Source organism: Hydractinia symbiolongicarpus, chromosome 15 (assembly GCF_029227915.1).
Source record: "Hydractinia symbiolongicarpus strain clone_291-10 chromosome 15, HSymV2.1, whole genome shotgun sequence".
Classification (NCBI taxonomy): Eukaryota; Metazoa; Cnidaria; class Hydrozoa; order Anthoathecata; family Hydractiniidae; genus Hydractinia; species Hydractinia symbiolongicarpus.
Genome location: NC_079889.1, coordinates 10,325,739 through 10,342,615, shown reverse-complemented (window position 1 = coordinate 10,342,615; position 16,877 = coordinate 10,325,739). Strand labels below are relative to the sequence as shown.

Here is a 16,877-nt window from a genome sequence, read left to right as displayed (position 1 = left end):
CAGATGTTTATTTGCAAAAGAATACGGAAGGATACGAAAAGCTCTTTTATAACATGGAGTAGTTCAGACTAGGGTTCGTTTACATTTTTGTTCGTCAGCGAACTTAAAACAGATAAGTCCTATCATTGAGAATCAGAGAGTTTCGCGCATGCGCAGTTAAGACTTTTCGAAAGAAGGTTTATAAGTTAGATTTGCATTTCAGGTGCACAAAGCTATATATTTCACAAAGTATTGTGAAATAAAAATGTTAGAAAATAAAAAACAAGTAGTAAGAAATAAAAACCGTCAAAATAGCTTCCTTGTCAGGGAGACATCGTCTCTAAATCTCGTGCTAACTTTAAAAGTCTCTACGAAATTTAGGTGGATTTCCACTAGGTTATTTACCAAGATAACTATATGAAATTGCTCATTTTAAAAACCACCAAGTTAAGATCCAACTTTAACTTACCTTTTGTTGACTTTGTGAACTTTTTTTCAAACAAACAAACGATGAAACGATACGTCCGTTTTATACTGCTCCCGAAACCACCTGCGCATAACAAACAATAAGAGCAGGGCTTTTGTATCACTTATTTCTGGCGACATGCTCGATGGGTGTGCCGGACAAGCAATATCAGTATATCGTCTCCAGTATTATTTTATTGATAAAAATATAATGACAGTAAGGAGGGTTGGGAACAAAGTTAATCAGGCGTGTAGAAGAACGTGTAAACGATTTCCTTAATTAGTAATTAATTCCCTGAAAATCAAAAATTCTTTTTTTAATTAATATGTTATTTGGAGAAATATTAAATTGAGATGTATAGATATTTCCGCATGATCCGATATTTATCATAACATTTTTTTTTGTCAAAGTATTGATACTTCAAAAAATATAATAAAAACAGTACAAAACGAGCGGTAGATACAACTTTAACTTATAATATTATAAAAATCAATTTTTCTATTTGCGGCGTTTTAAACCCTCTTGTGACAGTGAAGCGAGCGAAATGAACAAAATAGCTTTTTAAACTCCAAAGAATCTGTGTTAAAACTTCAAAGCAAACACGACTATATTTATTGTTAAAAAAGATTGCTAAAGGATAACAAGTTAATAAAACCAGGACCTAAGTTTCTGATGATTGAATAGCAAATCTTTTCAGACTCTCAAGATTTTGAAGCATGAGGCTCTGCACTATTTGTAGAGTTTCCAAACCTATGCTGCTGCTGCCTGTTTTAGGAATCTGTTTTTCCGCCGGAAAAAAGTCGTGTTGCGGCCGCACTAAATTATTATAAATGCACAAAATACCAAATACGATACACTTTTATTCACTTTTATTGACTTTGTTTTGATCTGCGCTTTTTATTATTGTAATATTTCTTTTCTCTATATTTGTACATGTTAAGGTCAATATATTGTCACGTTTTTTAGCCATGTATGAATCCTAAACGCACCAAGTTTAAGATTTTGGCTACGAACAAAGATTTTGAGGATACATCCTAAAGCCAGCTATCTAGCAAGCCCATTTATTCTTATGCTTTTAAGGGTGCTATTCAGTGTGGTATAAGAGCTTTTTTCTTTAGCAACTTTTTGCTTATCGGACGGCAAAATCAATAAGCGCAGCGACGATGAGAGACAAAACCGAACGGGGTTAAACTGCACCAAACTGATTCTTATTCAAGTGTACTTGGGGCAGTAGTTAGCTATCTAACTACCTCTGGCTATAAAGTGAAAGTAGACAAAAAGACTGGCCGTAGTGTTGGGTAGCTAGCTACACTTTTTACTGTAATATAAACTTTTTAAAAAGTCTAAAGTTTATTGATGAGACAACTGCTCAATATTTTGTAACAACAGGCTTTAACTGATAATGAATTTTGCAAACCTATTCTGCAAAATAAAATTACTCAGTGATTGTTTTCGCTGAACGGGGTGACGACGGTTAGTGTCTTTGTTTTTTAACTATATAAACTGAAGATGCAATATCGTTTTTTAAAACGGATATTACGCCTTTACGCATGCGCGACACCGTTTACCTGTACTAAGGGCTGAACCCGATTGTTTTTTTGAACTTTCACAGAAACATATTCTGCAAAACACAAAAATGTTGGGTGACTGTTCAACAACGACTCCGAAATTAGGATGATATATGGAATTTAACTGGATTTGCCCTTAAATAGAAGTGGCAAGTTGAATAGAGTTTATTTGATGGCTGTAAAGAAAAGAAAGAAAATGTGGCACGAAGATCAAAGAAAAGCTCGGAGCAGGAAACTCTACTAGAAATAGAATGCAGCTAGCTGGGAGCTAGCTAACTTTAAAAAATTCAGGAAATGCTATTTTTGTGATTTTGTGTCATTATAATAGGGACGAGGTTATCAGCTCGCAAAACTTTGGAGGAATTTTACACGACTTCGTACGTAGATTGTAGGGCGTCGAGCTTACATCGCACCATTGAAAAGCTGCACAAATCACTATGACAGGGACGCTTTGAGTAGAACGACAAAGAGGTAAAGAACTGGCTTACGACATTCAAGCCATAAAAATTTAACCAGAATTGATAAGTTTTCAGATAATTACCCCCAGCCAAGTGATACTTCGTAAAAGGAACAGAAGATACTAAGTACTAAGATACTAAGTGTAAGGTTATGTCGAAGAAGTAGGATGAAATGAATTGACAGCTGTACATGAATACTTGGAACAGGCACCTACTGGAAAGAGGGTTTCCGTACAACCTTGATCCCGGGGCTTTTTTTCTCTTTTTCATGTAACGGACGGCGAGAAGCCCGGGGTAGAGGTTGGTTTTCGTATACTTGATCAAGGGACGGTAACGTACAGGTATAGATAGCAAGCTAGAGTGGTCAACCTTCTATGAAAAACGTCGTGTCCTTGAAGATGATATACACATAGACACTTGAGGTTTGGAGGGTGCCCAATAGAATTTGTGAGGCAATATTTTATAACACGATTCACGATGGATACCAACATTTTCGTGTTGTTTTTTGTTTTTATTTTTTTCTGAAAATTTCAAGACCAAAAAAATCGACAACTTACCATAGATGTGCACCATGTGCTTGGCTCATAGAGAAAGCTTCAATCCAAATGCCCGCACAAAAAAGAAATGAGGAAATCATTCATGTATGCTCGCTCAAGGTATTTCTCTATAGTCTCATGTTGAGGAAGATTCTTCACACGCAATTAATTGTACCAAAAAAGAGAATCTTTGATTTGATATTGTAACATTAAAGAAGCCTAAGCAAGCACAGTTTACTTGGGGGAATAGAGACCAGTAGGAGTTCGACGCAAGATCCCGATAATTAGACACCACAGGGTATACCCTTGTGAGGAAGGTAAGATCGCAAGACCACACTACACCGACATGCAGGCCTAATACAATACAAAAACCAAGAGGAGTCAATAGAGTTTTAGAAGCAAGGCGCGTAAAATGCGCTAGTATGTAAAGATGTTGATGGGCAGACGACTATCTACCATAGTCCGGAAGTCTCGATATTATTGGCCGTATTCTGTCTTTTTAAATGGTTGCGCCGCAGTTTTATTTCGGAATCCCTGCAGTACTCGATTTTGTTTTGGCGCTCTCAAGCAGAATAAATTTCTTCCGCCAGAGGTTTAGTGTTAAACAAGACGTATGATATACGTAAACAACCTCGCGAATAAAGTTTACAAAAAGCTGTCAATCAGATTGTGATTTCTGTTACGAAGTTAGAAACGACATATTATGCTATCTAGATAGGCTATAATAGTTGTTACGCACTATGCAGTTATTTTTTCAAAATTGATTTTTGATATCTTTTTGAACGGAAAACTCCTCGAATTTGAAGCCCAGAAGAGGAATGCAGAAAGTTGATGGTTGTCTTCGTTTCTCTCTTACGTAATGTTGTGGAAATTTTGCAGACTACTTTCCAGGCATTTGGGAGACCTTAAGTCTGCTTACATTCACCTTTGTAAACTTTGATGGAGACACTTTTACTTTACCAGTTAGTTAAAAAATGATTTTGAACACTTATCTTATATAACAGCAAAAAAAAAAAAGTAAAAATAATTACCAAGATGAGATTCGAACACACGACTACTCCCGTTTCGGTGCTCAGAGAGGCAAAAATTTCCATTCTTGTGGGACACATTTGCGTTTTAATACAAGCTCACGAGCTTGTAATAAAAAGGTGGCATCAATAGAGTATGTACGCACCAAATTGCTCATCTCCCAACTTTCGAATCAGTGCAAGTTTTATTTCTTGTATAGTTTGCTCCCAGGTCAACTTTGATCCCAGTGCCTGTAGCGTTTTCTTATCATATCGCTACAGGCCTGGGATCGAGGTTGCTCCCTGGTTTGCAAAACTTCATTTAAAGGCATTTTGTTTTTTTGATGGAGTTACTCCGTCATAACGGCTCAGGGAACACAAGATCTTGGGGACAATGTTGAGTTTCTGTTTCTTTCTTTATTTCCTCACACTTTTATCAACTTGAAATTCTTTGATACTTTATAGGATAGGTGATGTAGAATATAAATATTTTAGACTTATTCCACGAAAGAAAATTCATTATGAAAATTGAGTTTGACAAACCGACGTTCCCTAAAAATTCAGGATATTTTTACAAAAATTTTTATGACATGGTAAGCCCTATACAGGGTGTTTTGTCAATCGATAAGGCAAAAATTCTCGTGTTTTTTTTAGGTTCCAAATAAGAAAGAAGAAACAAAGGATAAAAGAAATACAAAATGAAAATAAAAACTGATATTAATTTAAAAAGAATATGCATTAAGAGGACTTTGTAGCAAGTTCAACATTCCTCAAATTTTCCTGACAACGAGTAGGCATGATATTTTATTACATAATGACAATGATTGAACAAATGAGTGGTAAAATTTTAAAAGAATTCAACAAATTGTGGAGGTGTTATGAACTGCGTTTCAACATTACTCTGAATTATTCTTTTGACCTTTTGAAAGAGATTCCTGACTACAAATGCACTCTTATGATCAGTTAAAATGGTATGCGCACGAAAAAATACTTTTGCAGACAAATTTATTTTTTCTCTATTTTTTGTACAAAACTTTCACGTTAAAATGTCTATTTCATCTTCTTCTTCATTCACTTCTGCACTGGTAGGGGTCTGTTCGACAGCAACAACCTAAACACAAGGAAGCATAAAAGACTAGTGACTAAGAGGTGTATTAAATGTCGCAACCTCCATGTTAGGTTAACCGCCAAATTAGGCTACTGCAACTTAGGTAGGCCATATTGCGTAATTCGTAACCTAAGAAACTACCCTATTTTAACTGATAAAAAATATTGCGTTCCTATTTACCCCTAAAAAATCGTATCAATAATTTGGTTAAAATCTATGGTTCATGTGACCATTCTGTCTTTGCCAGCTTTAATACATTAGCACGGCATAAATCTTTCACGACAATGCTTTTTATACGCATTCCCGCTATTCGCGTACTGCTTCGTCAGCCGTATCTATGCAGTATTCTTTGCAATACATTTTTCTACCACTTCAACAGCAAAATGAATCAAAAACTGATTACAGGGGTTCAAGGGCAAAAACACAGATTTTATTTATGATTTTATGCCAATTTACACCCTATTTTTATGCTATTTTATGCCCTTCACTTCTAATTTCATGCCATTTTTTATGAAAATTTAGCTAATTTTTTTATGCCAACAAATCCATTTTATGCATAAAATTGAATTGTTGGCATAAAAAAATCATAATTTTTTGTACATGTGTTCTCCAAAATTTTACTTGCGTAGTTATTTATGCCGCCTGGGACCCCAGGATTGGGCAAACTTTCAAAAGTGATGAAAAAATCTTCGCACTAATAATTTCCAAAACCCTTTGAAACGAGCTGGGGCCTACTTCCTTTGTGTACCTTTTCCCAAACAATAATCTTTATCCGTCGACAAAAAAAATCACCAATTGGGATGGATTTGCTTACTTGTTCGTGAGAGAAAAATCTGCTTCGCTTAACTCTTTGCGAGAGATCAACCCGCTTCGCTTACCTCTTTGCAAGAGATCAACCCGCTTCGCTTACCTGTTTGCAAGAGATCAACCCGCTTTGCTTACCTGTTTGCGAGAGATCAACCTGCTTCGCTTACCTGTCCGAGAGAGATCAACCTGTTTCGCTTACCTGTTCGAGAAAGAATAATCCGCTTTGCTTACCTGTTCGCGAGAGAACAATCCGCTTCGTCGTTCTTTTCGTAGCTGTTTACACATCTTTGAAAGTTTCTCCTGTTTTTCTTTTGAGCGTTGTTGACGTCGATTTAGTCTTTGTTGTTTTCTCTCTTTTGCGACCTAAACAAGAAAACAGAATCAACATAAGCCACCAAATTATTACCACGTGCTTGTTCATTCACAAATTTGACTCGCTTACCTGCTCTGCGTGTTTTTCCTTGTTGCGCTTTTGTTCTATTGCATCCGATGTTTCTAAGTAAAGAAGCAAGAAAATGACATTACCGTATTCATGGGTTTTATATGTTGTTGGAAAAACATTAACCGGATTGACTGACAAATTTAGTATAACTAGTCGTTAGCCTGTGGAAAAATCCACGGGCTCGCCCGTCCTTTTTATACCGCATTGCGTGTGTCTCGCTACCTGCGCAGCTAAGCTACCATTTTGCGTGACAGACAGACGGACGGACAGACAGACGTATACGGGTATTTTAATATAGATATATTGATTAGGCAAAGGAAATTTAATTAATTGTTCTGCGGTCAACAAAGATAAATATTTGGGGTCTCTCGGCATAAAAACAACATATAAAAGGTTGGCACACAAAAACTTTTCTGTGCGCAATCTGTAACATTAATTTATGGAGCTAAATGATATAAAGTAACAAAATTCCTTAACTCTGTATATCGCGCAGGGGATGCCTGTATTGGCGTGAGGAACACACGTAATGTAAGTTTGAAGTTCAAGTGAGAATACAACTTAAAAAAACAACTTGTATTAATATTTTACAGTTTTTTGAATTATTTAAATTGCCTTTGTCTTTCTCACTTAGTGAACATGAACTTTCACAGGAAATATTCGCGTTTTTACCACCTCATAAATTTTTTTTAAATTGACATAAGTGGTTAAGGTAGGGTGAAAAAATTAAAAGAAAAAGTAATTAACTCACTGTCTAGTTTCCTCAATTCTTTCTCCACATATGCATTCAATAAGTCGTACTTGTGGTCATCCATCAAGTCGAAGTCTAAACACAAGGTTGGAACACTACAATGTTTAAACTATATTTCAAGAATAAACAAGGATGAATTATGAACAAGGCCGGTCAAAAAATTATGATTAGTTGAGGCACAAAATCTTCTGGTACAGATGCATTTCGATCCAAACTAAAAGTTAAAATCATTTCTCTCTTTCCTGTAGATTTTTTTTATTAAACAAAAAATTAACTGGATTAATTAATCTTTGGATTGAAGTGAAATGAATAATAATCAAGCATTTTCTGGCTGTGTAATGTCAGACAAGCTATTTCAAATTGTAGTAAAGAAGTTATGTAAAATAATGCACTAGTCCTGCTGGAAAACGTTCACAATTAGAAAACACAATAAAGTTACCATAAACAGTTTTTGGAGAGATCAATATTTGGAATTCAATTTTAGGGTATTTGGGAAAATTCAGATGTGGCCAGCCTTTCCCTTCACCCTCTTTTCCATTAGGACTGGAAATAAGCACACTAAAGCTAAAAGACAAGTTTTTTTACAGATTCAGTTAAGCTTGATCAATAAATTTTTATCTCATTTGTCAAATTATCTTTCCCTGTTTCGTTGTTTCGCAAAATATAAATTATTGCGAAATCTATCAAACTTCGCAAATGATGCGATTCACAACATTCCTGATATCAAAGGAGTTCAACATTGTTGAGCAAGACATACCAATAAAAAATTCAGTATCGCTTGGCGACAACTGTGCACTGGGATTGATTATGTTGATGATATCCAACTGTTCGCGTAAACCAAGTTTGTGGGAAACAGTCTCCATTAGGGTTTCCAGTAACTTTGTTTGCTGTGATCCAGAAAGTGTACTCCTGTTTAAAAAAAGAACAAAAAAATAAGAAACTGATAAAGAAAGCTTATTTTAGCAACTTTTTTTTAACTGAACACTGTTTTTACATTCCAAAAAGATTAATTCCGTCTTTCTCTCAAATTTATAAACCTTTTTTTCCCAGCGAGCAAAAGGATTTTATGGTAAAGACAGGAGAGCATAGAAAAATATTGCGCAATATCTGTAAGCACATTTGTCAACATCATTTTTAACAACACTGAAGGGCTGTTATACATATAATTTCATCCTTTCCACCAAAAAAATCTGCTGATCTTTCAAATTGTTGCGCGCATTAGTTTCAAGTTGATATTGTGCCGCTCAGACGCACAACCACACTGCACTTAGTACGTTGTGCTTTGCTATAGAAGTGAACTTTCTTCCTCATATTGATTACGCGCAAAACAAAACCCTGGTACAGGGTTTGTGATGGTTTTCACATAGTGGCCTGATCCACATTCCATGGGCGATGTCACACAGAAACTCTATAATTTACTCACCATTTTCCAAAAGACAAATCCTTTTTGTTTTTGTTACTTATTTTTATTTCGTTCTTTAATTTCTTTCGATTCGATTTTATATTTACAGGAGATTTTTCAGGTGCTAAATATAAAAGGAAAATTAAAATGAAGGATATGTTTCTTCATTGAAATAAATGGCTGGTAGCCATTTATTTCGTTGCTACATGCAAAATCTGGTCGCATACAACAAAGCAGGATAGTCGCATACAACAAAGCAGGCTAGTTGCAAGGGCTCTAATTTAATGTCACCGTTTTAAAACATATTGTGTTAAGTAATATTCGATTCCCAATAAACCTAAAGCTTAACACAGTAACAACTCACTCAATTCAACAGATCTGTCAAAAATAAATGCATCCAGGGTATTGTCTAGTCCTATATCATAGTCCGGAATTTCAGATGTGACAGATGGACACTGTGATGAAGAAACTGAACTGCAGATCTCGTTTCTTTCCTCCAGCAATGAATCAAAGATAGTTGCATCAGAATATCTAAAATTTAAAATAATTACGGAAATGCCTTTTGCACCTCACAGGTTGAATTTAGGTCTTCAGCAGCTGCAATTCTTCACAACAAAATTAAAATAACGAATGAAGCCGAGCATGAACTATGTTTGACTGTCTAGACTTGAAGTAGAGCTGTACGAAGCTAAAAAATTTTACACATTCAAAGAACAATTTTTTACTACTTGCTAAAAATTGTAACATAAAGACAAAGACAAAGATTTTGTCTATAAAACATGTTATTTTTCACACTGTCTGCACTCAAGATTCAATTCTAGTTCCTTGCAGCTGATTATATCACTTTCCACTAGTTGACCACTTGATTTCAAAAAACTAAATTTCAGAAGTTGAAATCAAGTATCAATTTTTAATTCCACTTTTTTTTTGCTTTTTTTCTTTTCATTATGAATGGACACTCTGTTTTAAATTTCATAATTTTATTTACATTTTATCGCATCATTTTGTAAATCCCAACATGATTTCATGCATCACTGCCTTCAAAAAAGGAGTTGTGTTATTTGAAGCTACAAGTGCCAGTGCTGTTTCAGAAGACTGGTCTTAACATGTCTTTTTTATATTACACAATGTTTTACTTACAAAACAGTGTCGGTTGGGAAGCCAAGATAACTAGTGTATTCATCATTTATGCCTAACAACCTACAGTTAAAAAAATATATCATAAAGCTCATGCAAATGCTTGTACAAAGAAGGACCCTTATAAAATTTAATGCATTGCTTAAAAAACGGCAGAGCTCTTTTGTTATGTAACAGAGAAAGTTTGTGTATACAAATCTTTTTAGTTATTTAGTGTATGATCTACAACTTTTTAATTTGCATCTTCTACTGGACTTACGCCAATAATACAATATGTCATCTTGTGTGCTAAATGAATGGCCCCGTTATATCTTTTACTTATATATTAGAGCACTAGTTTGCCTTATCTTTTACATGAAGGTTTTTGGCACTGCAGGGAATGTACAGATGAGGTCTTATTAAAGGGAACCCAAGATTTCAAAATATTATGTAACAAGAGGGTGGGTGGTAAAAAATGGTGAATTTGGGTGTTATGTAATTATTGAATGGCCCCTAAATCATTTTCCAATATTTCTTTCCCAGTATTTTCTTAACTTTTTTTATCTTTTTCCCCATTGTTAGGTCCTTATTTTTTTTAAACTATTATTTTTCAATGTTTTTTAAAAAATTCGTAATTTATAAAAAGCCCAGGAAAACATGAGCTTCCTACGAAAACAAATTCCAAGAATCAAATGTCTTCACTGCTATTTACTTGGCCATGGTGATCTATTCTAATATTTTTTATTTCTGTGCACAATGTCACCTGACCAACCCTAACTATATTATTCAAATTTTGTGAGTAACGTACAGGGCCTAAGCTTACACAGAAAGCCAGTGTCAATCTGGGGAATCAATTCACCTTTATAACATCTATGCAAAAATAAAAATTAATGCAGATCCCTTAACAGGCCAAAAAAATTGGGGGTATCTCCAATATCCAGTAATAATCCAGTAAATATCCAATAATCCAGTAATTTTGGGTTGGACATTTTAGTGCAAATTTATACATTTCAGGCAGGTCTAAATATTTATTTCATGTTGTTGTTTTGAAATATAAAAATCTTATTTCGTTCTTGAGATATCCTATTTTAGAAAAATAATTTTTTCCTATTACTTTTGCCCGCACTGAAGCAGTCATGTGCAACAGCCAAGGGTCCTAAAAATGGCATGTGAAAGCTCCATTCAAACAAGGCGTGCAAATTATTAGGTGCTTGTACATTGATGGCTTGATAGTTTTTATTTGTCAGCCAGCAGACCAGCCCTATTCTCCCAGCTTGCAAATCTCATTTTTAGCCATTATAATTTAAGGGAAAATAAACCATTATGCAGCTGGCTTTTCATAAATTGGAGCTCCCTCGCTTAAAAAGGCAGCTAAATCCATCTTGTTTTTATTTAACAAAAACCGCATGAGAGGAAAGATGGCGACAAGTTGCAGCAATATTAATTTTTAACTTGCTTATTTTGATTGTATACATTTTAATATGGCTGTAAGCGTGCTATCTCATAAACTCTTTGTTAAATGAACATGGTTTTATTAACAAACTACATTTAAGTTATTCCAATAAAAAACAAAACACAATGCGGTCAGGCAAAAAAGCCGTAAATTAGCATTCAACATTTAACACAGGATATTTACTGTGTAATTCACTTATTTAAGTTGTATTGAACGTTTAATTTTAAGGTAACATACTATTTATACTGTAACAGCATATTTAAAGTTTTCCCTGACTGTCCAACTGAAAGAATTTTTAGAGCTCAAATGATCCAATGCTAAATATTTGTGACTTCGGCCATCTTAAACAACACAAAACCAAAACGAGGAGGGTGCCGATAAGCCGCAAACGCCTGCATATATACAGGCAAGTTCGGGCGTCCTTTTTAAATAAAATTGGCGGTTCACCCCCAAAACCGCCCGCACTTTCCCGAACTCGTCCAGAGCATTCTTGAAATGCAATTCTTTGTAACAAACCATGCGGACGATAGTTGGGAAGAAGGCGTTTGAAGAGAAAGGAGTTAATAAAGTTTATATAAGTTTTTTATAAAGTAAACTTTGTCAAAAACCATCAAAAACAGTTCTTTTAAGAACTTCGCTACCACATAGTAAGTTTATTTTAATTTTTATAGTTTTTTTGAATCATATTAGTGTCTGTTTTGTTTTGTTTTCGGGCATTGTTCGGGCCTATGCAGGTTTTTTCGGGCGAATACTTTTTTCAAAACGCGAGCTTGGCCGAAAACGCCTGCACCTTTTACGTCGTATGCAGCTTATCGGCACCCTCGTTCAAAATGTTACATCACGTGGAACCTAGTCTATATTGGTAGAGGAAAAAAAGATGTATAGCTATGGCCAGCTACCTACACAGCTACTAGCTATAGATGATTTGCTATATTGATAAATTTTTTGTTTTAATTTTTTTGACAGGCAAAATAAAGCAATTCAATTGGCTAATAATTCTTTTTAGAAGATTTAATTGGTTAAAAAAAAGTATTTTCCTGCTGAAAAAATGTAAATAAAGCTTATAGCAAGTCATATATAGGGCCACCGTCCAACACATGTTTGGTTAGTGTCATTTCTAATTACAAAAGTGAGTCGGTTGGTTGGTCAGATAGAAATTTTTCCCGAAAAATTACAAATAATACTATATCTGGCATCCATATTTTGTTATTCGTTTTAAATGTGCACCAGCTGTATTTTTAGCCTCCGATTTAAGTTCGATTTTTGTCAGTCAACGTCGTTCCCCTGGTTTTCACTTGTATTGCCGTATAAATGCGAAGCAGGAAAATATAGTACTGAGTAGCGCAGCATTGTCCTCCATCAAAATAACATTCGGGTGTAACAACCATAATTCGGGGAGGACCACTGCACAGCTGTTTCGAAGCGGACAAAAATGTTACGAAAAAATAATTCGAATTACCCTCTCAGTTAAAACAGGATATCTCAAGAACGAAATAAAATTTTTATATTCTGTAAAAAGAATAATAATCTCGGATAAATTGTCCATATTATTAAAAGAAAAAAATTTTTGGACACCTGTCCGAAATTGGTATATTTAGGCCAAAATGTCTAAAAATGACTTAAAAATTATCATTTAGATGAATGTCTTCCACAATATCTCTAGAACAAAGTTAAGGAAACATGTTTTTTATGGTCCAAAGGTTAGGTTAAATATCTGGAATAAAAATTAATTTATTTTATTACTGTCCGAAATTGTCCAAAGGGTTATTTTTGGGCCAAATGTGAGACCTATGTGAAAAACGGCCTTTAGAGCCTCAATGTATGCTTAAAATTTGTTTATTAACTGAATAAAAAACATTACTTTGGATTCTAAGGCCATTAAATATGATGTAGATGACAGATTAGTCTGTCCGAAATTGTCCAAAGGGTTATTTTTGGGCCAAATGTGAGAAATTATTTGAAAAATGACCTTTAGAGCCTGAATGTATGGTTAAAATTCGTTTATTAACTGAATAAAAAACATTACTTTGGATTCTGAGGCCATTAAAGATGATGTAGATGTAATATTTATCTGTCCGAAATTGTCCAAAGGGTCACTTTTGGTCCTAAGGGTTTTCGGGCCAAATATGTGACATCATACATTAAATAAAACGTCATTCAGAGTCAACAGTTTCAACATTCTAGTTTATCATGCTAGTAGAAAATATCTCAAGTTGTGCATAAATAGTTTATTATATACATTAAATATATACAAAGCAATCATGTTGTGTTTCTTTATAAATTGTATAAAATAGCACCCAATCTTGTGATAAAGCCAAGATTAGCTAGCTAGCCATAAACATCTTTGATTTCAACAATTTTATCTTGAAAAAGCCCACCAAAGTCTTAACTAAATATAAAAAAGAAGTATTAAGTGACTTAGCTACAAAACACGATGCAAAATGCAAAACTGTAGGACCAAAAAATAGCTACTCTTTACAGAAAAATACAAAACAGAAGAAAAAAGAAGTTTTACAAGCTATAAAACAATTTCTTAAAACCAAGGGTGATCTTATAGCAAAAAAATAATATTAAAATCCCTGCAAAATAAAGTAGTTTACTGTTTTTCCCTTACCTCGTGCTCTGCCAAACTTTAGCTAGCTTCAAAATTGCCAAGACACCGTTGTCTCGCTTATTCCAACATTTTCAAAAAATCCCGGTTTCGGATTAGGATTCCCGGGTCGAGCAATCAAGTCAAAAGTAAACACCGGCTTGCCGTAATTTTGCTGGGAAAAACCATACCTACCAAAACATTAAACGCCATCACTGTGACTTGCTTAGAAGTTTAGATAATTATTTAATTAGACAGAAAAGGGATCACACTACATCAAATTGCCGTGCACCACTTTGGCAACTTTTTCTCCTCTTTTTTAGCGCCTAAAGAAGACTTTAACTTAAAATTTAAGTAGTTTATAGTTTGCGAGACGAACGGTGCACGGTACCGGCCAATAGAACCATGTTTCCAGGCCCCCCATACCAATTTTCAAGTTAGTAGCTAGTAGCGCGACGTTGGCACAAGGTTGGAAAGATGGTATACTTTCGCCAAAAATAATGTTTTTTTTTAGTTTTGTGTGTTTTGTTTGACGAAATAACTCGAAATTTATAACACACATGTATAACATATTTATATATTTAAAAAGGGGAAAAGTAGATCGTTTTAATACTTTTTAATTCAGTAAAATTAAAACAACACAAAAAAAGTTTCAATAATTTAAAAAATGATAAAAATACAAAATTTCCAAAAAAATTGTGGAAGCCATCTTAATTTTGTCCGCGGTTTGACCGTAGCGAAACAGCCGTGACTGCAAGATAAATAAAGATAAATGGTGGATTTTGTTGCGTGTCGAAGATTGTTTGTGTATTGTTTGGTTTATTTTTTACCAACTCCCCGACTTAACTTTCGCCTTTCAAAGTGAGTCAGGCAGGTGACGCTAACCAACTATATTTTTGAGGGTGACCTGGCCACTAAATATATACTTCCCCAATTAATAATAATAATCTTTGATTAAGACTCCGCAGGATTTACCGACGGAGTCGTCACTGATACGAAGTCAGTTAAATTAATAATATCCAAATTTGTAAAAGCGTAAAGAAAAAAGAAGGAAAAAAATTTCATTAGAAAATGAGAATTGGTGGGGAAAAAATGTGCAGTTGTATGTGCAGTGCAAAACAGTAAAAATAATCTAGTGTCAGTCACATACCCAAGTTCGGCCTGCTCCATTTCTGTAGGTCCTAGCATCATCATTGTTTTATCTAATAAGGTGATGTATTTGGAGTTTTGGAATAGAAATTAATTCAAAAATTTTGGCCACGATGATTCACTTCATCATTCCGCCATTATGTTTGCCATTTAAAGGTATGAACAGGCACTCAGTTAACTGGTTTTACGGCCTATTCCCCACTAGAGCTTAGTTTTTTACATTACAAGCTTTTGTCTATCCCGGGTAAGACTCTGGGAACGACTTCCATCCTAATTGTAAAAGCACATGCTTTTTGAAACACGTGTCTACGGAAAAATAAGGAACACGTTAAAACCAAAGCAATTCTTGGTTTCGCATTAAATTGTCATCTAATAAATATTTTTAACAAATCTTTTCAAATTCTTAAATGATTTTTATTTATATTTAAATTTATTTCGTAGCTAACTTACTTTAAGAAAAAGTAAACAATTTATATTGCTAAACTTTGCTAATTACCAGGCAAATCTCTAGTTTGCTATCATTACCTATACCGGCCTGAATAATCGAGACACGTAAACATAAATGCAGCATGTGTTGTGTATGGTGGTAGTCAATTTACTTTAAACATCTAGTTCTTTCCTTAACAATTTATTTTCTTTTATTGTTAGTTGCTGTGTTTTTCTTGAATTTAATATATATGACTTACCGGATAATTTAAAGTGGGAGGCACACCCATACAAAGGGTTGTGGAACAGGTCCCCTCTTACAATATTAAATTATACTACATCTTTATTTTATTATTGTTATAATTATTATTATTAAAATATATTTACACAGGTAGACATTTCAGTAAAATCAACAACTGCAATTAACATGTGTCCTGTTTTATAAATACAATTAAAATAAGTCTACAAGATACTAATGAAAAATTATAAATGTTTATAACACATTACTAAAAATATTTCGGTAAGATGTCAAGAACATGACAGTTAGGGACAACTGCAAATTAGACTATTCCGCCTAAATAGGCTATGATAGACAAATTAGGCGAAATTTATCTCCTAACTAGGCTATCAGCACTAAATTTGCTTATTACAGCCTTCTGGTTCGTGGTCGCACCGATCTTTAAGGTTAAAAATGATCTAACAAACCTCCCACGGACGTAGAAGTATTACTTTCGTAAATGTTATGGTGTGTTTTAAAGATATTGCTTTTAGTTTGGTATGCCACTGATCCGCATGTACACAACGTTTTTTTCCGGGGTGTTTTAAAAAACCGCCCAAATAGACTATTTTGATTTAAAGTATCTATCAGCATACAACTTTCGTTCAGCATTGTCTAAACTAGCCATTTTTTAAGACGTGTATGTTACTTTCTAATAAGTTCAATAATAATGAAAAAGGAAACTTGTGGCGCGAAACCTTGAGTTTTTTTGCGGGAAAATAATATACTAGTTAGGCTATGATGTCCTAATTACGCTATCATAGACTAAATAAGCTATTTGGACAATCTCGCCCCGGACCTTGTTCTAGTCACAGAGATATAATTTCTAGTCGATTGGAAACGAGTTTAGTTGGTGGGCACGCTTTCATGTATAACTTTTATATCCGCCATGCAAATTCTATGAAATTTCACCTAAGCAAAGATGACTAAGTCAGCAAGTAGTACAGTAAAAATAATCGCGCGACCAACAAAGATTGCGTAGATATCGTCGATTAAAAATTTCCATCTCCTAAATAGACTATTCTCTCTAAGTTAAGCTATTAAAAATCTCCTAATTTAGCTACTAGCTTATTTAGGAGAAATAGTCTAATTTGCTGTTGTCCCTAACTGCATGAGGCTCACATATTAGGAAAGGCACTAGAAAAACTCTGTGCTCATAAGATAAATAAAAAGATGTAAATTGTTAAAAGTATTTTTCTAAGGATAACCTAAATGAACTGTAAGTTCCACAATTTCTAATATCCAAAGGCAGCTGGTTATAACATTTTGCTCCTTGAAATTTGAATGACTTTCTACCAAACTCCAAGTTAACTCTTGGTAATTGTAATTTAAAGAAAAAGTTCAC

The 16,877-nt window shown here is 34.3% G+C and overlaps 1 protein-coding gene and 1 long non-coding RNA gene across 3 annotated transcripts; both read right to left on the bottom strand.

Moving 5' to 3' along the window:
• Positions 1-5,005: 5,005 nt before the first annotated feature.
• On the bottom strand, positions 5,006-14,998 carry LOC130628853 (protein FAM199X-like). 2 transcript variants are annotated; one of them, XM_057441881.1, is made up of 9 exons: positions 14,831-14,997; positions 9,662-9,721; positions 8,886-9,052; positions 8,543-8,645; positions 7,877-8,028; positions 7,120-7,194; positions 6,372-6,424; positions 6,161-6,292; positions 5,006-5,125 (listed from the first exon to the last, which is right to left on the bottom strand). In XM_057441881.1, exons 1-9 carry the CDS (start codon positions 14,872-14,874, stop codon positions 5,051-5,053), a joined length of 861 nt encoding a protein of 286 aa, XP_057297864.1. In that variant the 5' UTR covers positions 14,875-14,997; the 3' UTR covers positions 5,006-5,050. The 2 variants fall into 2 exon arrangements, with proteins under 2 accessions (XP_057297864.1, XP_057297865.1); XM_057441882.1 differs by lacking the exon at positions 9,662-9,721 and having other exon boundaries at positions 14,831-14,998.
• On the bottom strand, positions 13,304-14,804 carry LOC130628855 (uncharacterized). The gene is made up of 2 exons (XR_008981866.1): positions 13,705-14,804; positions 13,304-13,479 (listed from the first exon to the last, which is right to left on the bottom strand). It is a non-coding gene; the product is annotated as an uncharacterized LOC130628855 (long non-coding RNA).
• Positions 14,999-16,877: the final 1,879 nt, after the last annotated feature.